Source organism: Eubalaena glacialis, chromosome 8 (assembly GCF_028564815.1).
Source record: "Eubalaena glacialis isolate mEubGla1 chromosome 8, mEubGla1.1.hap2.+ XY, whole genome shotgun sequence".
Classification (NCBI taxonomy): Eukaryota; Metazoa; Chordata; class Mammalia; order Artiodactyla; family Balaenidae; genus Eubalaena; species Eubalaena glacialis.
In genome coordinates, this window is record NC_083723.1 from 117,816,596 (window position 1) to 117,844,128 (window position 27,533).

A 27,533-nucleotide genomic window follows, 5' to 3' on the forward strand; every position below is an offset into this window, starting at 1 on the left:
GGGAGCATAGCACAAGGATGAGAAAAGGCAGAGTTTTCTAAGGGGCAGGGGATAGTCAAATATTTCAGATAAAGATAAAAGTAAGGACGGTTAAAGGAAAGAGATCATCAACAGTCATTTCACTGAGTTAACTCTAATTAATTTTTTCCATCACATTATATAGTCTCCAAATCACAATAATCACTATCCAGAATACATGCAAATAGAATCAGAGGGAATGTGCAACCAGTTTTCCCTTATCTTTTAGTTAATAGGCTAGCACGTGTGGCAACTATTCGAGCTCTTATCATTTACTAAGGAAGATAGTTAATGCATCTTTGATTTGTTTCTTGACAGTCATACTCTGCTGTCGACCCCATGATCTGCTGCTCTTTCAAGGGAGGAGAAATGCAATATTGCAGATTCTTTCCTCTTATTCTCTCAGCCAGGTAAAAGACAAACAGGTGAAGATTGTTCAAACATGAGCCTCGTCACCCAGGTCTTCATTTTTTATCTCACTGACTCTGAAATGTAATTTTCGATAATTTTTAGCTACTAAAAACTATTTTATATTGGCTACCTTTTAACTTACAATCCCAAATTTGTGATTTTAAAAGGGTGGAAATTTAGTATCTCATTTTCATAGTCAAAGAATCCAGAAGTAAAAAAAGTAAATTAAAAAAAAAAAAACCTGTTCGTACCTATTAGGTTCCATTCAGTATGGATTTTGAGATAGTAAGGAGGGAAAAATGGGTGTCTAACAGAGAAGTAAACAAACTCCATGGTTAGGAGTTGGCTTTAAAGAAAAAAAAATCACATTTTACAGTTAATTTTTTCAACTCAAATAAGCATTTTAATGAAAACTTTCCTGCTTAAGGAAGGAGAAGAGTTTTCTCTTTGGATCTGAGCCACATCAGCGGGTTCTGTTGTTTCCCAGAAGGAGACGTACAATCTGAAAAACCACACCACTTAATATTAGATGGCTGTTTGATCTAAGTGACCTTATAAGGTCCTCTGGCACCTTACGTATCTAGTTTTTTTGATTTATAACTTGGGTTTGGTCCTCAAAAGCTCATGGGCAGGGAAAACCAGACATGGATGAGTGAGTTCATTCTGCTGGGACTGTCCAGCTGCTGGGAGACTCAGGTCTCCCTCTTTGTCCTTTTCCTGGCCATGTACCTGATGACTGTGCTGGGGAACTTCCTCATCATCCTCCTTATCAGACTGGACAGCAGGCTAAACACACCCATGTACTTTTTCCTCAGTATCCTGTCATTTGTGGACATCTGTTATACCAACAGCACTGTCCCCCAGATGCTCATTCACTTCCTGTCAGCCCAGAAGTCCATCCCATTCTACAGCTGTGTGCTCCAGCTGTTTATCTCCTTGGCAATGGGCAGCACAGAGTTCTTTCTGCTGGGAGCCATGGCTTACGACCGCTATGTGGCAGTGTGCCATCCACTGCACTATGCAGTCATCATGCACGGAGGGCTGTGCCTGGGGCTGGCTGCTGGCTGCTTGGTGGCTGGTTTCGTGAATTCACTGATGCAGACAATCATCATCTTTCAGCTGCCTCTGTGCCGTAAGGTTGTTAATCACTTTGCCTGTGAGATGTTGGCTGTGCTGAGGCTGACCTGTGTGGACATCTCCTTCAACAAGGTCATGGTGGCCATCTCAGGATTTCTGGTGATCATGCTTCCCTGTTTTCTTGTTCTGTTCTCCTATGGTCGTATAGTTGCTGCCGTTCTGCGTATTCATTCTGCCCAGGGACGCCACAAAGCGTTTGGGACGTGCGCCTCTCACCTCATTGTGGTTTCCATGTGCTTTGGAACAGCCATCTTCACATACATGAGACCCATGGCTGGCTCCTCAGCAGAACAGGAGAAGATGGTCGCCCTGTTCTATGCTGTGGTGACCCCAATGCTGAATCCCTTAATCTACAGCCTGAGGAACAAGGAAGTGATGAGCGCCTTTGGAAGAGTGTTGGGGAAACTTAGTGACAAAGGGTAAAGATTCAAAGAATTTCTCCTTCCCTCCAACAGCCCATAGAACGACATTCTAAACAAAGAGAAAATGATGGACATGCCCTTTCTTCTCAGATTTTCTCATAAGGTAGATCATGGTGAACAAGTTTTTCTAGACTGACTTTCCACATTCATCCACATTTTGACTATGTATCACTGCCCTGTTACACATACAGTAAAAAAAGAAAAAAAGCCTTTAATTATTAAGCTGCAGTCTGCTGGATAATCTCTCCTCCTAGACTTCATATTCCCCCTTTTACTTTCATATACTTCCTGCCTATTCCCTCAGAAAATGAAATATAAACAGTAAAAATTTTCAGGGTGAGAAGAGCCACACTTTGAATCATGACCCCACCCATCACCAGCAATGTAGCTTTGAAAAAGGTACTTAACATCTCTGACCTCTAGTTTCCTCAACTATAAAAAGAAGTAATAATATCCAGTGTGTGTGATTATTTTGAAGATTATAAATGGTCTATGTAAAATACCTAGTAGAGTGGTGGCATAGAGTAGATATTCAACTATTTTTTTTAAAATAGCTTGTAGGACACAATTATAGCACTACACATTATGCAACCTTCTCTCTATGTAGAGTTACTCAAAATGAATTTTTTCCTTTTGCTGTGGCTCTAGTAGGTCACTGTTCCATGTCTGCTCCAGGTAGCCACCTTACCCAGAACCATGGCATCTGTCCAGCCAACTTCTTATCTCTCCATCCGTCCATCCACCCACCCATTCATTATCCATCCATCCATTCATCCATCCAACTTTTCTGTCTCTATCTATCCATCTATCTATGTATCTATCTATGTATTTTTTAGCTCCAAGCCAGACAAGACCTTTCTTATGATCTCCAAACACATGTATCAATGCTTGCTTAACTCCTTTCACTTACATTATATGAATCTCATTGTTAACATAGTTAAAATAGAGCTGTTGTTCTTGCTTCCTCTATCCCAAGCTATTCCTTTCCTCTTGCCCCAATACACCTTCACTGTATTAGTAAAAGGAACCATCATACATCAGAGTAATTCTTTTTTTTTTTTTTTAAACATCTTTATTGAAGTATAATTGCTTTACAATGGTGTGCTAGCTTCTGCTTTACAACAAAGTGAATCAGTTACACATATACATATGTTGCCATATCTCTTCCCTCTTGCATCTCCCTCCCTCCCACCCTCCCTATCCCACCCCTCTAGGTGGTCACAAAGCACCGAGCTGATCTCCCTGTGCTATGCGGCTGCTTCCCACTAGTTATCTATTTTACATTTGGTAGTGTATATATGTCCATGACACTCTCTCACCCTGTCACATCTCACCCCTCCCCCTCCCCATATCCTCAAGTCCATTCTCTAGTAGGTCTGTGTCTTTATTCCCATCTTGCCACTAGGTTCTTCATGACCTCTTTTTTTTTTTTTTTTTTTTTTTTCCCTTAGATTCCATATATATGTGTTAGCATACTGTATTTGTTTTTCTCTTTCTGACTTACTTCACTCTGTATGACAGACTCTAACTCCATCCACCTCATTACAAACACCTCCATTTCATTTCTTTTTATGGCTGAGTAATATTCCATTGTATATATGTGCCACATCTTCTTCATCCATTCATCCGATGATGGACACCTAGGTTGCTTCCATGTCCTGGCTATTGTAAACAGAGCTGCAATGAATATTTTGGTACATGACTCTTTCTGAATTATGGTTTTCTCAGGGTATATGCCCAGTAGTGGGATTGCTGGGTCATATGGTAGTTCTATTTTTAGTTTTTTAAGGAACCTCCATACTGTTCTCCATAGTGGCTGTATCAATTTACATTCCCACCAACAGTGCAAGAGTGTTCCCTTTTCTCCACACCCTCTCCAGCATTTATTGTTTCTAGATTTTTTGATGATGGCCATTCTGACCGGTGTGAGATGATACCTCATTGTAGTTTTGATTTGCATTTCTCTAATGATTAATGATGTTGAGCATTCTTTCATGTGTCTGTTGGCAATCTGTATCTCTTCTTTGGAGAAATGTCTATTTAGGTCTTCTGCCCATTTTTGGATTGGGTTGTTTGTTTTTTTGTTATTGAGCTGCATGAGCTGCTTGTAAATCTTGGAGATTAATCCTTTGTCCGTTGCTTCATTTGCAAATATTTTCTCCCATTCTGAGGGTTGTCTTTTGGTCTTGTTTATGGTTTCCTTTGCTGTGCAAAAGCTTTTAAGTTTCATTAGGTCCCATTTGTTTATTTGTGTTTTTATTTCCATTTCTCTAGGACCTGGGTCAAAAAGGATCTTGCTGTGACTTATGTCATACAGTGTTCTGCCTATGTTTTCCTCTAAGAGTTTGATAGTGTCTGGCCTTACACTTAGGTCTTTAATCCATTTTGAGTTTATTTTTGTGTATGGTGTTAGGGAGTGTTCTAATTTCATACTTTTACATGTACCTGTCCAATTTTCCCAGCACCACTTATTGAAGAGGCTGTCTTTTCTCCACTGTATATGCTTGCCTCCTTTATCAAAGATAAGGTGACCATATGTGCGTGGGCTTATCTCTGGGCTTTCTATCCTGTTCCATTGATCTATATTTCTGTTTTTGTGCCAGTACCAAACTGTCTTGATTACTGTAGCTTTGTAATATAGTCTGAAGTCAGGGAGCCTGATTCCTCCAGCTCCATTTTTCGTTCTCAAGATTGCTTTGCCTATTCGGGGTCTTTTGTGTTTCCATACAAATTGTGAAATTTTTTGTTCTAGTTCTGTGAAAAATGCCAGTGGTAGTTTGATAGGGATTGCATTGAATCTGTAGATTGCTTTGGGTAGCAGAGTCATTTTCACAATGTTTATTCTTCCAATCCAAGAACATGGTATATCTCTCCATCTATTTGTATCATCTTTAATTTCTTTCATCAGTGTCCTATAATTTTCTGCATACAGGTCTTTTGTCTCCTTAGGTAGGTTTATTCCTAGGTATTTTATTCTTTTTGTTGCAATGGTAAACGGGAGTGTTTTCTTAATTTCACTTTCAGATTTTTCATCATTAGTATACAGGAATGCAAGAGATTTCTGTGCATTAATTTTGTATCAGAGTAATTCTTGATTCCTTTATTTTACACCCTACCCAGCAATAGATTTCATTAGCTTGTCAACAAAATATGTGATCAACTGGTCTCTCTGTTTCCACCTCTGCTTTCTACATTCTATTCTGCACACAACAGCTTTAATTTTTAAAATTATTATTTGTTTTTTGACTTTATTTTGTAAGCTGAAACACAGGCAGAACACCACACTAAATAAATGTGTAGCTTAGGGAATTATTGTAAGACAAACCCTCTTGTAACCACCACTCAAGTAAAAAAAAAAAAAAAAAAAATTCTGCCAGCTACTGTAGCAGTCCCTCCATGTGCCTCATCATAATCACAACTCCTTTTTCCCAAAAGTAACTGCTCTTGTGACCTCTGTAGTAATCACTGTCTTGCATTTCTTTATGGCTTTATTATTCAAGCAAACAGCCCTAGTCACTGTCACTGTAGTTTAGTTTTGCCCATTTTTTTCAATTTGATATGCTTTGAAATCTCATTAATCTATAGGTCCCCTCCAACTCTTTCTTTTCCCTACAATTTATTTGAGTGACCTGGGCCATTTGACCTGTAGAAGGCTCCTTTATCTTAGAAAATAAATCAAGTCACATCCTTTTCCTGCTTAGAATAAAATCCAAACTCCACAAGTACAGGACCTAACTTGGTCCAGCTGCTGCCTGCTTCTTCATCTGCATTTTTTTTTTTTTTTTAAACATTTTCAATATTTATTTATTTTTGGCTGTGTTGGGTCTTCGTTTCTGTGCGAGGGCTTTCTCTAGTTGTGGCAAGCGGGGGCCACTCTTCATTGTGGTGCGCGGGCCTCTCACTATCGCGGCCTCTCTTGTTGTGGAGCACAGGCTCCAGACGCGCAGGCTCAGTAGTTGTGGTTCACGGGTCTAGTTGCTCCGCGGCATGTGGGATCTTCCCAGATCAGGGCTCGAACCCGTGTCCCCTGCATTGGCAGGCAGATTCTCAACCACTGCGCCACCAGGGAAGCCCCTTCATCTGCATTTTGACTCCTTCTTCCTCTCTCTTACTGCTCTCATGGCACACTGCTTGTCTAACAAGGATTGGAAGAAAACGGCTAAATCTCTATAAAAGGAAAATTTATTTTTTTTACAAGTCATAGACATTCATGGAAAAAATAATTGTAGACCTGTACATTTTTTGTATGTGAAATCTGAGACTTATCCAGTGTCTTAATAATTTACTAATAAGCACTAATAAATTTAGTAATAAATACTTCCTTTCACTGGAAATTCTGAATCCTATCAATTAACATCATGAATAACTGGGCTCAAATTTCTGAGTAAAATCTCAAGAGTAGAGATGTTTTGATCTCCCACTTTTAAAAGGAGAAAATTCAAGTTTCTACCTTGGAAAGGGCAAAGTATTATATTCGTCAGTTAGACTATAAGCTTCTTGAGAGCAAGGACTATGCATTTTATCTTATTTGTGTTCCCAGTGCCTCAACAATGCTAATAAATTCCTGCTGATTGATTTATTAATTGAAACTTTCTTTACTATTCTAGAGGTTGCCTCTTATGAAATATATAAAGATAATGCATGTTGGAATTTAGTATAATAGTAAATAGGCTTTAAGAAATCTCAGGCTCAGAGTTAATTGGTTCATAATACTCTTCAGTAGATGAAATATTATCACCCATACAAGCCTTCTTTTATTAATTAAAATTAATTAATTCTGTTTTATCCCATTCTTTATTCCTCAACTATTCTGATATGTTTAATGCATGTAATGATGTTTGAGAGTGGGTTTATGTATTTAAAATATATATTAACTACTCATACTGTGTCTTAGTTTTCTTTTTTACTCAAGACTATATTTTTAAGATTGATACGTATTGCTAGTCTATTACTTTTAACTGTTCAGAGTAATCCATGGTGTTCATCATATTTTAGCTATCACTCTTTGTTATGGTACCCAGCTCCCTACCACCACATATAGCCCGATGATGAACATCATAATACATGTGTACTTAAGGACCTGTGAGAATTTATTTAAGGAATATGCACAGGAGCCAAATTGCTAGGTAATGGATAGTGCTCTCCAGAATGGCTTTATAAGTCTACACTCGTACGTCAGTGCCTGACGGATCTTATCTATCCACAGCCTGCATGTTTTGAATTTTTTCTAGCCTAAAAGATATAAAATTGTCTTATTTTGCGTTACTCTGATAAGTAATCAATATGAACATGTCTTCATATGCTGAACTTCTGATTTGTCTACCTTCACCCAACACCACTCTATCCATGCCTTCCCCGCTTCAATTCGTGGTAACTCCATCGTTGCAGTGATTAGGCAATTTCCCAGTCTTTTTCTCATAAATTGGCAAGAGTAGTCTGTTGTCTCTATTTTCAAAATATATACATAGTATGATCACTTCTCAACATCTCCACTCTTACATCCCAATGTGAGCCACCCTGACTTCCCACTTGGGTTACTGCAATTGCCTGCATCAAATTTCCCTGCTTCTATTCTTATATCCCAGCACTCAGAGTGATCCCTTTAAAACAGAACTCGAATCATGTCCTTCCTCTTTTCAACCATGCAATTATTCAGAATTAAATCCAAAGTATTTACAATGAACACAGGCTTTTCTCCTAACTATGCCTCTCTACCTGGAATGCTTCTTTCTCAGGTAGCCACTTCCTCATCTCCTCCAATTCTTCATTTAATTATCATCACTGCCCTATTTGATGCTGCAGACTTTCTCCTTGCCCCCTACTCCTGTTCCCTCTTACCTTGTTATTTATTTTTTTCCAAAGAACTTATCTTTTCTAACATATTTGCAATTAACTCATTGTTTAATGTCTGTCTCTCATCCCTCCACTGCCCCCAGAATATAATATAAGCCCCTTGAGAGCAGGGCTCTTTGGTTCAGGTAGATATATATATATACCAAGAATATAGGATAGTGTCTGTCTTATAGTTAGCACCAAATAAATATTTTCTGAGTGAACCATATTGTCAGCCTTTTGGGTTTCTATTGCTGGACACTCTGTGTTCATTTTCTTTGCTCATTTTTCCTTTGAGTTTTCTACCATTTCCTTGTTGGTGTGTATATTATAAATATGAATCCTTTTTGGTTATAACCATTGCAAATACATACCTCTGATCCATCACGTCTCTGTCAATTTTATTCATAGAGTCCTTTGTTGAATGAAGAACCTTCATTTTGATGTAATCCAATTTATCAGATTTTTGTCCAATGATATATGCTTATGAAGTTTTGTTTTTCTAAATAAAAATCCCTGTATCTAAGTCATAAAATATTCTGTTTTATTTAATTAAGTTTTATACTTTTACCTTTCACAGTATTTCTTTAGTTTATCTTTAGTATTTTAGTATTTCTTTAGACATCTACTTCTACATATGTTGTTAAATATGGATCTAGTGTTTTTTTCCATGTGTGGTCCATTTATTAAACAGTCTATTCTTTATTCAGTCATTTTAATAACTTTCATGTACATTAAGTTTACCTATATATGGGTCTGTCTTTAAATTCTATTCTTTTCTGTTTGTTCGTTTGTTCTTGCACCATGTAATCCTGTTACTCTACTTCTAAAAATTGAAGTATAGTTGACATACAATAGTATATCAGTTTCAAGTATAAAACATAGTAGTTTAACATTTATATACATTACAAATTGATCACCATGGTAAGTCTAATAACCATCTGTCACCAGATAAATCTATTACAAATTACTATGTTCCCAATACTGTTCATCACATTCCGTGATTTATTTATTTTGTAACTGGAAGTTTGTACCTCTTAATCTCTCTTACCTATTTTCCCCAACCTCCCACCCCTCTTCCAATGACCAGTTTGTTTTCTTTATCTGTAAGTCTGCTTCTGTTTTGTTTTGTTGGTTTGTTTTGTTTTTTAGATTCCACATATAAGTAAAATCATTCAGTATTTCTCTTTCTCTGTTTGACTTATTTCACTTAGCATAATATCCTCTAGGTCCATCTATGTTGTCACAAATGACAAAATTTCATTCTTTTTTATGGTTGAGTAATATTCCATTGTGTATATAGCTATGTACCACCTCTTCATTATTCATTCATCTATTCATTATTCATTGCTTCTATATCTTGGCTACTGCAAATAATGCTGCAATGAACATAGGAGTACATATATCTTTTCGAATTAGTGTTTTTGTTTTCTTCAGAAAACATCCAGAAGTGGAATTACTGGACTGTGTAGTACTGTTTTTAATTTTTTGAGGAACCTCCACACTTTTCCATAGGGCTGCACCAATTTACATTCCCACCAACAGGAACTGCCTAGAGGGTTCCCCATTCTCCCCATCCTTGCCAAGAATTGTTATTTGTTGTCTATTTGATGATAGCCATTCTGACAGGTGTGAGGTGATACTGTGGTTTTGATTCTCATTTCTCTGATGATTAGTGATGTTGAGCATCTTTTCATGTGTCTGTCGGCCATCTGTATGTCTTCTTTGGAAAAATGTCTATTCAGGTCCTGTGACCATTTTTTAATAGACCTCTTTGGGTTTTGTTTTTTTTTTTTTTGATATTAAGTTGTGTGATTTCTTTAAATATTTTGGATATTAACCCCTTATCCAGTATATCATTTGCAAATATTTTCCTTTGTTCAGTAGGTTGTCTTTTCATTTTATGATTTCCTTCATTATGAAAAAGCTTTTTAGTTTGATGTAGTCCCATTTGTTTATTTTTGCTTTTATTTCCCTTGCCTGAGGAGACAGACACACACACACAAAATATTGCTGAGACTGATGTCAAAGAGTAAACTGACTATGTTTTCTCCTAGAGTTTTATGGTTTCAGGTCACCAGAAGATGCTTTTGTCACCAGCTCCCAGAATAAGCCCTTCTCTGGGGCAATGCCAGGTAGTTGAGCAGAGGATGAGAACAGACTGGTCACTCTGACGTAGACAAGGCGTACAGTGGAAATCTCCCTTCCCACTCTTGGGAAAGGGAACTGGGGACTAGAGGTGTCACTGCACAATGCTTAACATCCTCACTAGAGGTTTTTCACAGAGGAGGTTGTACTTTTATTAAAGATTCCCGACACTAAAAATCCCTAAGTACAAACCAGGATATGAAAGATCATCTTCCTTAAAGTGAAGGGAAAGGTGAAATTGCTAAGGTTACAGGATGTGATGGTAGAATTACAAACCTGAGAGCAGCCCAATAATAAGCAACATCTGTTTAGGGATTGGCATAAAAAACTCTCCCTGTCCAACCTCAGATTAAATGATGTACCATAGAGCATGTCAGTGGTCCCGTGAGTTGCCCGGCCCAGGAGCTATCACTCAAAGGAACGTGGAGATGGATGAGTTGGAATGAGAAAGTTTCTATTTAATCTTCACGGTCCTAAAGTGGGATAAAAATTCCCACCATCCAAAAGTGTTATCACTGAAGACTCAGACACACTTCCCTTGAGAAATTAAAGTTTGGCAAGCTCCTTCCCAGGCTCCGGGGACAAGGAAACAAAATGTTCATTTGAAAAGTTGAAATGTAGGTTAGGGTGTTAGATGCAGAAGTGACCAGACAGAGGGAAATGGAAAATAAAAGAAATCTAATAAACAAAAAATAATTGGTCCCTTGAGATTTTATCACTAAGTTATAGAAAGTTACCTGTTCCAACTGCACTTGCTTCAAATTCCATAACTTTCCCAGCCCTGCCATCTTTCCAAGGCACAGGATGGCCTCCTCCATTCTCCAGAGGTGAGTCAGGCATTTTCAGTCTTTCTTCATCACTTATTTAGCAGCATAAATTGTGAAACCAGGTTCCTGTAATCCATGGCCTCTCCTGCCATACTTCTCAAACCTGAGTATGGTGGCTTGATATAGTTGTCCTCTAGTAGAAATTTATCCTAAAAAATATGTTCTGGCTATTCAAATTATGTTTGTGAGTGTACAGCTAAGTAGGTTTGAAAAGAAGTTTGTGAACAGCTTGAGCATGAGTGAGTGTGCTTATGTGTGGGATCCAAAGAGGACACTATGGAAAGCGTTCCTCTGAGTGGAAAGAACTCCTGGCTCTCTTCTCCACTTGTGTAATGATTTTGGCTTAACTACATGGCCACTCAACAGTTTTCCTCTGCCTTTGGTGTGGTTGCCAAGTGACCTGGAAACATAGCCCACTTTTTATGTTAGTGCGATAGTAACTATTTACACAGTAGGGGATGTATTGGCACTAATTATAAGCACTCACCACTACAGAGAATAGATTCCAAGTTCCCCATGGGAGACAGCTCAGAAGGGACAAATCTTCCCAACCAGATAAAACTCATACCTTCAGACCAGGACCCTTCATCATGTCTCATCTCTTAGTTGTTAGGGATATTTTTGGGTAGACAAAACTATCCCTAGGTTTAAATCTTCTTTTGAAAGCTAATTTTAAAAAATAAGCACTCGATTTATCCATTTCTATTAAATTATTTTTTTCCTTATTTTCCATAATTAGAGCCCTTAATTTTCTCTTATAAGAGGAAGAAAGAACTTCCTGCCATGGATCCATTATAAGATGTTGTGTTCATCACAATATGAGACACAAAGTAGAAGCATGATCACCTTTTCAAATTTATGAAAGAGGCCAGTTAATCACATACTTCATGAAGAGAGTCCCTAATAGGGGTGATGGGCTGTGTTTCTTTTCCTTATGTTGCTGATGGGGCTTGAAGGCCAGACTTCAACTTCATAGGTGAGTGAGAAGTACCTACCCTGGTCCACCATGACTGTGAAGTAAATGGGATCAAAAGTAGGAACTCAGTTAGTCCTCTTGATATGTCTTCTGATTTTCATGTTAGGTGAATCCACAACCTTTAAAAAATTACTATCACTGTGCTATACACAAGGTCTGCTATGTATAGGAGCAGGATCATTGATGTGCCCCAGGTTATCAGATAATCCTGTTTACCTGCTGACTCCTCCATGGTCTAGTCTTTTTCCCATCTGTAAAATAGAGATAATAAGCCAAAGTTCAGAGTGTTGTTGTGAATATTATTATACTATATTATATTATATTAGTAGATATATAAAGTAGTATGCCTAGTACAGAGTAAGTGTTCAGCAAATAAAGTATTTATATCAACTCAATATAAAAATAAGTATAATTATGATTCTTATTTCTTCTCTTACCATCTTTCCCACTCCAGTGGATTTTTGCACTCTGGGCAAAAGTGTTTCAGGAGCTTGTTTGTTTTCTTCCTGCCATCTGTCTCCAAAATAATAGACAAGACTGAGAACATTTTCTAAAACTGAACCTTGCCATTCAGTGATTCACAGGGCAATTGACCTGTTAAGTTATTTGAAACAATTTTACAAAGAAACAGGTTTACTTTGACTTTACACATCACTTTTTAAAAATATCAAATGTATTTTATTTAAAAAAGACAAAACTGCTTGCAAGTAATGTGTCACTTGGAAATTCACTTGCTTGACTTCATTACTGAGCAAAAGCAATATGACTTTAAGCACAAATACCCTTTTTTGGGGATATGGTTTTGGAGATAGGTAAAAAGACACCATTTATTTTTTTGTTGTTACATTGACTTTTAAAAATTGACATTCGTTTGAGTCCTGGTTATAGAAGTGTAAACAGTGTAAATGAATCTACCATTAACTATCACTGTCACATCCATGCTACCTATCTGCACATACATACCTGCTGATAAACCTGGAAGAGTTCCTGCATCACAGTTACATTTGAGCCCTGGGAGACAGGCCTGAACATACAACATAGGACAAATCACTGGTATTCCTTTAAAGAACAGGTCACAGTAGAAATACTTCTTGGAAACAATTCATCCACTTTGGTATGTTTTAGGTTTTATTAGTGATTTACATAGTTGTTTATTTAATTAAATCATAACACAAAGCATTAAACACAAAATAACTATTAATTTCTTCAATATCTATGTTGTTAGCAATTTTTGAAAAAAATACACACACATGTATACAGTTGACCTTTGAAACATGGGTTTGAACTGTGTGAGTTCACTAATACGTGGAACCACAAATATATGATATATATACACATCATGGCCATCTATAGCCATCATGATATTAGGTGGGGAAGGAGAAAGTAAAAAGAAGAGCCAACACTTCCATGTGGAGAAAATATAGTTCAGATATTTAGATGCAAAACTGATATCCCCAGATAAAGTACTTATAATGAATTTTCCAGAAAACTCCCTTGCCTGTCACAATGGGCCTGATGACTCTCTCAGTCCAAATATTCTGAAAACTGCAAGCATAGGCAGCCATATGTTGGGAATAAGGTGAATGGATGGGGAAGGATGGATGGGTCTTGCATTTAGCTGTATTTTATAGTGTGGTCTCTAGCTATTGGTAAATCTCTAAAAAGCAGTGGAATGCCAGAGTCCATTTGCATAGGGATAGGCAAGCACTGTAGATATTACCAGTCCACATTTTTATCATGGCTTGAAATGACTAGGAAAATTTCCAACAAGTATAATGACAGTAATTTTTATTCCAATGTAAAATGTAGCAGAACAAAAAGATATTGGTGTATAAATAGGTAAAATGCAAAATAAAATTACAAAGAAGGGAATACACAATAATTAAGACTAGGCTATTGGTTTGTAGCTGTGAGGCTGATAAGCTGTTAATTTTCAACATTCTAGAAAAAAATATCATTCTTGATTATAAACTATACCTATTTGTCATCAAGATTTTGAATTCTTTATCTTTTCATGTGGTGAAGAATATTACTTATATCTTTAAATATTGTGCATTTCTTTGCCAATGTTGCAGCTGAGTATCTTGTTCCAATCAATTTTGGTGTAAGTGACTGAAAGCTTTCAGTGCAAGGCCTTGAACGTGGTATCTGACATTGTTTGATCATTTCCACTGATTTCTGTGTGATACTTAATTTCTGAAAGCTCTCTTTTTAATAATTCCTTGACATTTTGGACCTTATTGAAAACAATACTAAATCCTGAATATTTTATAACTAACCATATGATAATAAACTATAATATTAAGTCTTCCAACCATCTGTGTTATAAGTGGTGTGATCTGTAACAATCATTCTAAAAGTTTTTATGCTGAAACTGGAAACTTTCGATAAATATAATCTGCTGTCCACCTATAATTATAGCATGAATAGTATAGAAGCCATTGGAATAATTATCTTCATGTGAATCTTTCATGTACTGTCACAGGATTGTCTCAGAGACCTCGAACTCCCATGTGTATATTTTAGTTATGGATCACTTATTTCCTTCTTTAAATGAGCAAACATAAAAGAAATTTTGATTTTTGGGTCAAAAAACTACTACTGTCTCTGTTGTCATGTTCTATAATTAAGACCTGATTTTCTATCCTTCTGCCTTCCCTGCTGAGGACTGATCCCTGTTATATTGGGAAATAAGTTGTCCCTTCCTTGAGAAAACATTATTATTAAGTAATAACCTGACATCATTAAATGCTTTATTAAATTTCCCTTGGGGGACATAAGACATAAACTTTAGCAGCTATGTATACCTTCTCTTCATTCAACCTGAGTCTTGAAGTTGGCCATCCTGGGTTGATCTTGCCCACGTGGGCCACTGGTATGAGGTAGGTGGAGAGGAGGCCTTCCACCTGCCACTCTCAAATTAAAAGGGCAAATTACAGAAAATAAATTCAAAATCACTTAGTAATAAGAAGTATGAGAATATCACTTAAAACATTCAGGATTTCATGGATACAGTCCATTAAGGAGGGGTGAGTAGAGTTGTGTCTCAGGTATCCAGAGTAAACAAAACAAAAAAGTTAAATGGTATTGAACATCATGTAGAATTCAGAAAAAGTCATGTGGGCTAAAAAATGTCACACCAGAAAGACAGAAATTATCCCCTATAATAACTACTAAATTGACTAGGATTTTGTCTAACCACTTCATTAATTTCTTTCCTCCATTTAAGAGCAGATGTTTAGGAGAAGAAATTATCTTCCAATAAATTGAATTTCAAGAATGTAACTTTTTTTCTCCTTGATTTCCAGCTGCAAAACTAGGTCCCATTGTGTTCTTCATCTACGGATACGTTCAAGCAGAGTTTGGATGATGATTTGGCTGAGACATTCAAGGAGAACTTTAAGTTCAAGTGGGTAGGTTCTCCCTGTGGTCTAAAAGCCACCTTCCAATTCTGAGTTTCCTTAATTTGTTATTTTGACATCATTAGTTCAGTCCGGAGAAACTCATGGGCCAGGGAAATAAAACGCAGACATGGGTGAGTGAGTTCATTTTGCTGCGGCTGTCCAGTGACTGGGGGACTCAAGTCTCCCTTTTTGTCTTGATCTTGGCCATGTACTTGGTGACTGTTGTGGGAAATTTCCTCATTCTTCTTCTGATCGGACTGGACAGCAGGCTTCATGCCCGCATGTATTTCTTCCTTAGTGTTTTATATTTTGTGGACCTTTGTTATGCAAACAGTTTTGCCCCACAAATGCTGGCCCACCTGCTCTCAGTCTAGAAGTCCATCCCATTCCACAGCTGTGTGCTCCAGCTCTATGCATCCCTGGCATTGGGTGGGTCTGAGTTCTTTCTGCTGGGAGCCATGGCCTATGACCGCTGCGTGATGGTGTGCTACCCGCTGCACTACACAGTCGTCATGCACGGAGGGCTGTGCCTGGGGCTGAATGCCGGCTGCTTGGTGGCTGGTTTCATGAATTCACTGATGGAAACAATCATCACCTTTCGGCTTCTCCTGTGTCACCATGTTATTTATCACTTTGCCTGTGAGACCCTAGCAGTGCTACGGCTAGTCTGTGTGGACATATATAAGGTCATGGTGGTTGCCTCAGTATTTCTGGTGATCATGCTTCCCTGTTCCCTGGTTCTGTTCTCCTATGGTTGTATAGTTGTTGCCATTCTGCGCATTTGTTCTACTCAGAGACGTGGCAAAGCGTCTGGGACGTGCGCTTCTCACCTCACTGTGGTTTGCATGTACTTTGGGGCTACCATCTTCACCTACCTGGGGCCATGGTCAGCCTCCTCAGTGGAAGAGGAGAAGATGGTTGCTCTATTCTACGCAGTGGTGGCACTTATGTTGAACCCCTTGATTTACAGCTTGAGGAATAAAGAAGTTATGGCTGCTCTCTGTAAATTTTTAGAGAAATTCAGAGATAAAGGGTAAAGACTATAAGAATTTCTTGCTATCTATCATCAAAATCAAAAAGGAGATCAGAAAAGTGAAGGTGGGACTGCCACACTCACACTAAGGAAGACTATTATGGGCAGACCCTTGCTTTCAAATGAAGAATTCCTCCACATGATTAATGGATTTCCTTATATAGGCCAATACCAGATAACTTACATGTCAGTGATTCAGCAGAGGGCCTTTTTTAGATCGTCTTCTCTCAGGTATCCAGTAGTATTTAGACATCATCTGCCTATTTAAAAATTTTATTAGCGTACCAGTGTTTAAAGAAATGAGCCATGACTTCATCAAGCAGACCTGGTTTGTGGATTGAATGGATAGATGAATTCCACCAATTAGGTTCACTTATACTTTTGTGGAACAGAATGGATAATGTCTGTTTCTCTTTCTACATGACAATACTCCCATTGTTTGTAGAATAGCTTAATTTCCTCCAGGATAACCACAAATGGTTTTTTCAACTCTTTTAAAAATAATATCAGTTTTGAAACTTTCAATACCATGTGTGCCTTAGTCTAGACTGTGATATTATATCCTGAAATAAATAATATATGATAGAATATTTGTTCAGGCCATTATGCTGGATCTCATTTGCTTTTAAGATGAGAAATCTGTGGCTTCACTGTAGTCTTTTTTTATTGTGGTAAAACATACAATATGTAACAAAATTTGCTGTTTTAGTCATTTTTAAGTGTACACTTCAGTGGCGTTAATTACATTCGCAATGTTGTGCAAACATCACCACTATCTTATTTCCAAAATTATTCATTACCAGTCTTTTATGCAACTAATTTCCCAAGACCTGGTTCCTATAATCTGGTTACAAAGACTCTACACCCATTGCACTCTTTTCTTTTTTTAACTTAAACAAAGGTATATGCATTTTGTTCTGCTAATTGTTACTGATTTTCACACATCACACCAACTTGCCAAGATTATTTTGAATTTGATTCTCCAATTCATTCCTTTTGTTTATTTTGTCTTTCTTTTTCAATGGATACAATAAGCAGAAAAAGTTATAAAAATAAACACCAAATAGTACATGTCAATTATGTATCACTGCAAACTTGGAAAAAAGTGGTCCACAATGTCTTATAGTTGGAATCGTATAGTATGCAGCCTTTTCAGATTGACTACTTTCACTTAGAGATTTACATTTAAGTTCATTCATGTCTTTTCATGGCTTAATCATTCATTTCTTTTTGGAACTGAATAAAATTCTATTGTCTGCATGTAGCACAGTTCATTCATTTACCTACTAAAAGATATCTTGTTTGCTTCTGAGTTTTGGTAATTATGAATAAAGCTGCTTATAAACATTCGTGTGCAGGTTTTGTGTGAACATATTTTCAACTCCTTTGGGTAAATACCAAGTAGCATGATTGCTGGATCGTATGGTAAATGTATGTTTTGCTTTGTAGGAAACCACCAAACTGTCTTCCAAAGTGGCTGTATCACTTCGCATTCCCACCAGCAATGAATGAGAGTTTCTATTGCTCCATATTTCACCAGCATTTGGTATTGTCAGTGTTCTGTATTTTGGCCATTCTAACAGGTGTGTAGTGGTATTTTACTGTTGATTTAATTTGCATTTCCCTGATGACACATGATATGAAGCATCTTTTCATATGTTTATTTGCCATCTGTATATATTCTTTGGTGAGGTGTCTGTTAAGGTCTTTGGGCCATTTTTTAATCAGGTTGTTTGTTTTCTTATTGTTGATTTTTAAGAGTTACTTGTATATTTTAGGTAACAGTTCTTTATCACATGTATCTTTTGCAAAAATTTTCTCCCAGCCTCTGGATTGTCTTTTCATTCTCTTGACATCATTCACTTTTAAATGGTGATAGAAATACATATTTACATATGCAAGAACTCAAAATTATGACCCATTCATTCTTCATTAAGACTACAGGCAATACAACAAAAAATGTGAAAACTTCAAACAAAAGATGGTGTAAATGAAGGACCGGGGGGCATGAAACTGAAGTTGTGATAAGACAGGCGACAAGCTAAAATCCTCTAAATGTAAAATTGAGTTTTAAAAGCTCTAAATTTCGAGGAGAGGAACCAAGATGGCAGAGTAGAAGGACATGCACTCACTCCCTCTTGCGAGAACACCAGAATCACAACTAGCTGCTGGACAGTCATCGACAGGAAGACACTGGAACTCACCAAAAAAGATATCACACATCCAAAGGCAAAGGAGAAGCCACAATGAGATGATAGGAGGGTCGCAATCACAGTAAAATCAAATCCCATAACTGGTGGGTGGGTGACTCACAGACTGGAGAACACTTATACCACAGAAGTCCACCCACTGATCTGAAGGTTCTGAGCCCCACGTCAGGCTTCCCAACCTGGGGGTCCAGCAACGGGAGGAGGAGTTCCTAGAGAATCAGACTTTGAAGCCTAGTGGGAATTGATTGCAGGACTTCAACAGGACTGGGGAAAACAGAGACTCCACCCTTGGAGGGCACACACAAAGTAGTGTGCACATCGGGACCCAGGGGAAGAAGCAGTGACCCCGGGGAAGACTGAACCAGACCTACCTGCTAGTGTTGGAGGGTCTCCTGCAGAGGCGGGGGGGTGGCTCTGTTTCACCGTGGGGACAAGGACACTGGCAGCAGAAGTTCTGGGAAGTACTCCTTGGCATGAGCCCTCCCAGAGTCTGTCATTAGCCCCACCAAAGAGCCCAGGTAGGCTCCAGTGTTGGGTTGCCTCAGGCCAAACAACCAACAGGGAGGGAACCCAGCCCCACCCATCAACATCAAGTGGATTAAAGTTTTACTGAGCTCTGCCCACCAGAGCAACAGTCAGGTCTACCCACCACCAGTCCCTCCCATCAAGCCTCTTAGATAGCCTCATCCACCAGAGGGCAGACAGCAGAAGCAAGAAGAACTACAATCCTGCAGCCTGTGGAACAAAAACCACATTCACAGAAAGATAGACAAGATGAAAAGGCAGAGGGCTATGTACCAGATGAAGGAACAAGATAAAACCCCAGAAAAACAACTGAATGAAGTGGAGATAGGCAACTTTCCAGAAAAAGAATTCAGAATAATGATAGTGAAGATGATCCAGGACCTCGGAAAAAGAATGGAGGGAAAGATCGAGAAGATGCAAGAAATGTTTAACAAAGACCTAGAAGAATAAAAGAACAAACAGAGATGAACAATACAATAACTGAAATGAAAACTACACTAGAAGGAATCAATAGCAGAATAACTGAGGCAGAAGAACGGATAAGTGACCTGGAAGACAGAATGGTGGAATTCACTGCTGTGGAAGAGATTAAAGAAAAAAGAATGAAAAGAAATGAAGACAGCCTAAGAGACCTCTGGGACAACATTAAACGCAACAACATTCGCATTATATGGTTCCCAGAAGGAGAAGAGAGAGAGAAAGGACCAGAGAAAATATTTGAAGAGATTATAGTCGAAAACTTCCCTAACATGGGAAAGGAAATAGCCACCCATTCCAGGAAGCACAGTGAGTCCAATACAGGATAAATCCAAGGAGAAACACACCAAGACACATAGTAATCAAATTGGCAAAAATTAAAGACAAAGAAAAATTATTGAAAGCAGCAAGGGAAAAACAAAAAATAACATACAAGGGAACTCCCATAAGATTAACAGCTGATTTCTCAGCAGAAACTCTACAAGCCAGAAGGGGGTGGCATGATATACTTAAAGTGATGAAAGGGAAGAATCTACAACCAAGATTACTCTACCCGGCAAGGATCTCATTCAGATTCGATGGAGAAATCAAAAGCTTTACAGACAAGCAAAAGCTAGGAAAATTCAGCACCACCAAACCAGCTCTACAACAAATGGTAAAGGAACTTCTGTAAGTGAGAAACACAAGAGAAGAAAAGGACCTACAAAAACAAACCCAAAACAATTAAGAAAATGGTCATAGGAACATACCTATTGATAATTACCTTAAACATGAGTGGATTAAATGCTCCAACCAAAAGACACAGGCTTGCTGAATGGATACAAAAACAAGACTCATATATATGCTGTCTACAAGAGACCCACTTCAGACCTAGGGACACATACAGACTGGAAGTGAGGGGATGGAAAAAGATATTCCATGCAAATGGAAATCAAAAGAAAGCTGGAGTAGCTATACTCATATCAGATAAAATAGACTTTAAAATAAAGAATGTTACAAGAGACAAGGAAGGACACTACATAATGATCAAGGGATCAATCCAAGAAGAAGATATAACAATTATAAATATATAGGCACCCAACATAGGAGCACCTCAATACATAAGGCAACTGCTAACAGCTATAAAAGAGGAAATCGACAGTAACACAATAATAGTGAGGGACTTTAACACCTCACTTACACCAATGGACAGATCATGCAAAATGAAAATAAATAAGGAAACAGAAGCTTTAAATGACACAATAGACCAGATAGATTTAATTGATATTTATAGGACATTCCATTCAAAAACAGCAGATTACACTTTCTTCTCAAGTGCACACGGAACATTCTCCAGGATAGATCACATCTTGGGTCACAAATCAAGCCTCAGTAAATTTAAAAAAATTGAAATCATATCAAGCATCTTTTCTGACCACAACGCTATGAGATTAGAAATGAACTAGAGGAGAAAAAAAGTAAAAAACACAAACACATGGAGGCTAAACAATACGTTGCTAAATAAGCAAGAGATCACTGAAGAAATCAAAGAGGAAATCAAAAAATACCTAGAGACAAATGACAATGAAAACACGACGATCCAAAACCTATGGGATGCAGCAAAAGCAGTTCTAAGAGGGAAGTTTATAGCTATACAAGTCTACCTCAAGAAACAAGAAAAATCTCAAACAATCTAACCTTACACCTAAAGGAACTAGAGAAAGAAGAACAAACAAAACCCAATGTTAGCAGAAGGAAAGAAATCATAAAGATCAGAGCAGAAATAAATGAAATAGAAACAAAACAATAGCAAAGATCAATAAAACTAAAATCTGGTTCTTTGAGAAGATAAACAAAATTGATAAACCATTAGCCAGACTCATCAAGAAAAAGAGGGAGAAGACTCAAATCACTAAGATTAGAAATGAAAAAGGAGAAGTTACAACAGACACTGCAGAAATACAAAGCATCCTAAGAGACTACTAGAAGCAACTCTATGCCAATAAAATGGACAACCTGGAAGAAATGGACAAATTTTTAGAAAGGTATAACCTTCCAAGACTGAACCAGGAAGAAACAGAAAATATGAACAGACCAATCACAAGCACTGAAATTGAAACTGTGCTTAAAAATCTTCCAACACACAAAAGTCCAGGACCAGATGGCTTCACAGGTGAATTTTATCAAACATTTAGGGAAGAGCTAACACCCATCCTTCTCAAACTCTTCCAAAAAATTGTGGAGGAAGGAACACTCCCAAACTCAGTCTATGAGGCCACCATCACCCTGATACCAAAACCAGGCAAAGATACTACAGAAAAATAAAATTACAGACCAATATCACTGATGAATATAGATGCAAAAATCCTCAACAAAATACTAGCAAACAGAATCCAACAACACATTTAAAGGATCATACACCATGATGAAGTGGGATTTATCCCAGGGTTGCAAGGATTCTTCAATATACGCTAATCAATAAATGTGATACACCATATTAACAAATTGAAGCTAAAAACCATATGATCATCTCAAAAGATGCAGAAAAAATCTTTTGACAAATTTCAACACTCATTTATGATAAAAACTCTCCAGAAAGTGGGCATAGAGGGAACCTACCTCAACATAATAAAGGCCATATATGACAAACCCACAGCAAACATCATTCTCAATGGTGAAAAACGGAAAGCATTTCCTCTAAGATCAGGCACGAGACAAGGATGTCCACTCTCACCACTATTTTTCAACATAGTTTTGGAAGTCCTAACCATGGCAATCAGAGAAGAAAAAGAAATAAAAGGAATACAAATTCGAAAAGAAGAAGTAAAACTGTCACTGTTTGCTGATGACATGATACTACACATAGAGAATCCTAAAAATGCCACCAGAAAACTACTAGAGCTAATCAATGAATTTGGTAACATTGCAGGATACAAAATTAATGCACAGAAATCTCTTGCATTCCTATACAATAATGATGAAAAATGTGAAAGAGAAATTATGGAAACACTCCCATTTACCATTGCAACAAAAAGAATAAAATACCTAGGGATAAACCTACCTAGGGAGACAAAAGACCTGTATGCAGAAAACTATAAGACACTGATGAAAGAAATTAAAGATGATACCAACAGATGGAGAGATATACCATGGTCTTGGATTGGAGGAATCAATATTGTGAAAATGACTATACTACCCAAAGCAATCTACAGATTCAATGCAATCCCTATCAAATTACCAATGGCATTTTTTATGGAACTAGAACAAATCTTAAAATTTGTATGGAGACACAAAAGACCCCGAATAGCCAAAGCAGTCTTAAGAGAAAAAAATGGAGCTGGAGGAATCAGACTCCCTGACTTCAGACTATACTACAAAGCTACAGTAATCAAGACAATATGGTACTGGCACAAAAACAGAAACATAGATCAATGGAACAAGATAGAAAACCCAGAGATAAACCCACTTACCTATGGTCAACTAATCTATGACAAAGGAGGCAAAGATATACAATGGAGAAAAGACAGTCTCTTCAATAAGTGGTGCTGGGAAAACTGGACAGCTACATGTAAAAGAATGAAGTTAGAACACTCCCTAACACCATACACAAAAATAAACTCAAAATGGATTCGAGACCTAAATGTAAGACCGGACACTATAAAACTCTTAGAGGAAAACATAGGAAGAACACTCTTTGACATGAATCACAGCAAGATCCTTTTTGATCCACCTCCTAGAGTAATAGAAATAAAAACAAAAATAAACAAATGGGACTAATGAAACTTAAAAGCTTTTGCACAGCAAAGGAAACCATAAACAAGACGAAAAGACAACCCTCAGAATGGGAGAAAATATTTGCAAACGAATCAACGGACAAAGGGTTAATCTCCAAAATATATAAACAGCTCATGCAGCTCAACATTAAAGAAACAAACAACCCAAACCAAAGATGGGCAGAAGACCTAAATAGACATTTCTCCAAAGAAGACGTACATATGGCCAAGAAGCACCTGAAAAGATGCTCAACATCACTAATTATTAGAGAAATGCAAATCAAAACTACAATGAGGTATCACCTCACACCAGTTAGAATGGGCATCATCAGAAAATCTACAAACAACAAATGCTGGAGAGGGTGTGGCGAAAAGGGAACCCTCTTGCACTGTTGGTAGGAATGTAAATTGATACAGCCGCTATGGAGAACAGTATCGAGGTTCCTTAAAAAACTTAAAAATAGAATTACCATACGATCCTGCAATCCCACTACTGGGCATATACCCAGAGAAAACCATAATTCAAAAAGACACATGCACCCCAATGTTCATTGCAGCACTATTTACTATAGCCAGGTCATGGAATCAACCTAAATGCCCATTGACAGACAAATGGATAAAGAAGATGTGGCACATATATACAATGGAATATTACTCAGCCATAAAAAGGAACGAAATGGAGTTATTTTTTGAGACGTGGATGGATCTAGAGACTGTCATACAGAGTGAAGTAAGTCAGAAAGAGAGAAAGAAATATCGTATATTAACGCATGTATGTGGAACCTAGAAAAATGGTACAGATGGACCGGTTTGCCGGGCAGAAGTTGAGACACAGATGTAGAGAACAAACGTATGGACACCAAGGGGGGAAAACCGCGGTGGGGTGGGGATGGTGGTGTGCTGAATTGGGTGATTGGGATTGACCTGTGTACACTGATGTGTATAAAATTGATGACTAATAAGAATCTACAGTATAAAGAAACAAAGAAAACAACTAATACTAAACTTTCTTTGGGTTATTTGTATGGAAATATGTTAATATAAATGTTTCAGATATTACATGAAATTTCTAAAAGTCTTATATGTTCTGGTATAATGTTATAAGTCATAATTCTAGTTATTACTTTAAAATGTATATCTCAGAAATAACTAAATTTCCTTGTCAATTGCATCATTATGAACTTTCATCAAATCTAAAAAAAAAAAAAAAGCTCTAAATTTCTACATGTTGAAAGTGAAGAGACAAAGGCCAGAGTGGGGAGTACAAAATGAAGCTGCTGCCCCCACAGGGAATAAGGACTTGGATTGAGCCCAGTGTCTAGAAAGAGGTCTTAATTACCTCTGATTAACCACTTTCCCTTAAGAGACTATCCCAAGTAATTTGTTCATGCCTCACAACCCTGTGTATCTGAGGCTTGGCAGGAAGTCCACAGTTTACAGCTTGTCCTTCATCATCTGGGCTTTTATCTCAATTTGCCCTAAATATCTGACCAAAATACTAATCTGCTCTGATACCACAATCATTCCCAGTTGTCCTTTGAAACTTGTGCTCCATTATCAGCAAAATGCTCTATATTCTGAATGGCCTTTTAAAAATGTATTCTTCTCTTTCGTACTTGAATGTCAAGCCGACTGTTCACTGAGAGCTCTGATTCCACTCAGTCCTCTCAAATGCACACACATTTTCTCTTATATTTTCTCTAATACTGAGTAGGAAAGTGAAGAGAGTATCTTTCCTGATCCTCTGCCACTTCCAGACCATTGCTCTTTTTTTTTTTCCCTAAATGCCTCCAATTCCTTTGAAGCATATGCTATCAGACTGTTGCACCATCATCCCCTCTTTTTTTCTTCACTTACCACCCATCCTCCTTGTTTTACACTGGTTTACTACTAATTCTGTTGTACATGTGAAAATTTCTACATCATGCAGAAGATCCATTCAGTATCCTGGCATCTCAGTTATTTGACTTTCTATTTCTTTCCATTGTTTTGTCCTCTGACCCACTTCAGTCATCAACTTTGGTGATCATACCCTAGACCTCTGCTCATACTCCATTATTAGAGAAATGCAAATCAAAACTACAATGAGATCATCACCTCACACCAGTCAGAATGGCCATCATCAAAAAGTCTACAAACAATAAATGGAGAGGGTGTGGAGAAAAGGGAACCCTCCCACAATGTTGGTGGGAATGTAAATGGTACAACCACTATGGAGAATAGTATGGAGGTTCCTTAAAAAACTAAAAATAGCATTACCATATGATCTAGCAATCCCACTCCTGGGCATAAGAAAACTATATTTCAAAAAGATACATGCATCCACTGTTCATAGCTGCACTATTTACAATAGCCAAGATGTGGAAGCAACCTAAATGTCCATTGACAGATGAATGGATAAAGAAGATGTGGTACGTATATACAATGGAATACTACTCAGTCATAAAAAAGAATGAAATAATGTCATTTGCAGCAACATGGATGGATCTAGAGATTATCATACTAAGTGAAGTAAGTCAGAAAGAGAAAGACAATTACCATGTGATATCACTTACATGTGGAATCTAAAATGTGACACAAATGAACTTATTCATGAACAGAAACAGACTCACAGATAGAAAACAAACTTAGGGTTACCAAAGGGGAAATGGGGCTGGGGAGGGATAAATTGGGAGTTTAGGATTAGCAGATGCAAACTACTATATATAAAATAGATAAACAACAAGGTCCTACTGTATAGCACAGGGAACTATATTCAATATTGTGTAATAAATCATAATGGAAAATAATATGCAAAATAAAAATATATATATATATTCACTTTGGTCTACATCAGAAAAACTAACAACATTGTTATCAACTATACTTCAAAAAATTAATTTGTTCAAAAAAATACTAAGAATATTTTCAATAGATTTACACCAATAATCTCAAGGATTTAGATGAAATAGATAAAATCCTGGAAAATCAAAAAGTACCAAAACCTGCAGAAGAAGAAATAGGTAACCTGCAAATTTTCTACCTATGAAAGAAATTGAAGGTACAATGAAAAACCTTCCCTGGCCCAGATGGCTCCACTAGTGAATTCTATTAAACTATATATACTAGTTCAAACTCTTCCAGAAAATAGAAAAAGTAAACGCCACATTATTTTATGAAGCCAGTATTACCCTCACACTGAACCAAACCAAGACATTACAAGAAAAGAAAACCACAGACCAATAACATTCATGAACAGACACACAGAATTCTAAAAATATTACCAAACAAAATCTGGTAATTTACAAAAATATAACAGTTTATATCTTAGTTTAGTTCAGCATCCTTAAATAAATCAGGGTACATATTTCAGTATATCAACAGACTAAAAGGGAAAACCAATTTATCACCTCAATAGATGACAAAAAAGTAGTTAATATAATTCAACATTAATTATAAAAATCTTTACAAGCTAGGTATAGAAGGAAACTTCTTAACCTAATAAAGTTTATATACAAATAACATAGCTAACATCATACTTAATGGTGAAAAACTGAATAATTTTCCCTTTGAGATTGTGAACAGTACCTGATGTCCATGATCATCATTTTTCTTTACCTGGAAATTCTGGCCAAAGTGATAAGGCCAGAAAAAGAAATAAAAGGAATGCAAATTAGAAAGAAACAAATAGAATCATTTTTATTCTCAGGCAACATTATCATTTACATAGAAAATCTCTAAGAATCTACAATAAAGGTCTTGGAATTAATAAGGGAGTTTGGCAAAGTTGAAAGATGCAAAGACAGTATACAAAGTATGTGTGTGTATATATGCATTTAAATATGTAGGTTAATTATAAATTATATTCTATACATATTTAAGGTAATGATGTTTCTGTAAACATTACTGAAAACGGTGAATAGGGAATTTCAAGATTTTATTTCTCAAAACAGCAAATAAGCTGACAAAAACTTTTGGAATTAACTTTTGTAGAACTCTGAAATCTAGTAAAAAATTGACTACAAAAAGGGGAAAGATTAATAAAGACTGAAACTGCTGCATTTTGGTAAAATAGTGCTGGGGCATTTCAGTTACCCACTTATTACCTCTCACATCCCATATTGGTGACAGCCATGAACGTGACAGTCTATACTCCTGGTGGAGGTTGCTAGTCAAAAACAGCAATCTGGACCTTATTGTCAAAGAATTTTGGTTGTTTCAACTTATCTGGCAGCTACCTGAAGGGCTGACATAAAGGGTTGCCTTTGTTTCACTGACTCAGTGTTCTTAGGGCTGGGATGGCTTTCCATGTGGCGTTTGCGGAAAGTATTTAAAGGCAGAAGTATTGCAGCCTGACACTAAGGTTAACAGTCGAGACAGCC

The 27,533-nt window shown here is 37.2% G+C and overlaps 2 protein-coding genes across 2 annotated transcripts; both read left to right on the top strand.

Annotated features, from left to right (window-relative positions):
* The first annotated feature begins 1,053 nt into the window (after positions 1–1,053).
* LOC133096521 (olfactory receptor-like protein OLF3) lies at positions 1,054–1,989 on the top strand. The gene has a single exon (XM_061198132.1). The coding sequence runs from the start codon at positions 1,054–1,056 to the stop codon at positions 1,987–1,989; it is 936 nt and encodes a 311-aa protein (XP_061054115.1).
* Positions 1,990–15,276: 13,287 nt separating this feature from the next.
* LOC133096522 (olfactory receptor-like protein OLF3) lies at positions 15,277–16,212 on the top strand. Its single transcript, XM_061198133.1, is given in 1 exon segment — positions 15,277–16,212. A coding segment is annotated over 1 exon segment (936 nt).
* The last annotated feature ends 11,321 nt before the right edge of the window (positions 16,213–27,533 follow it).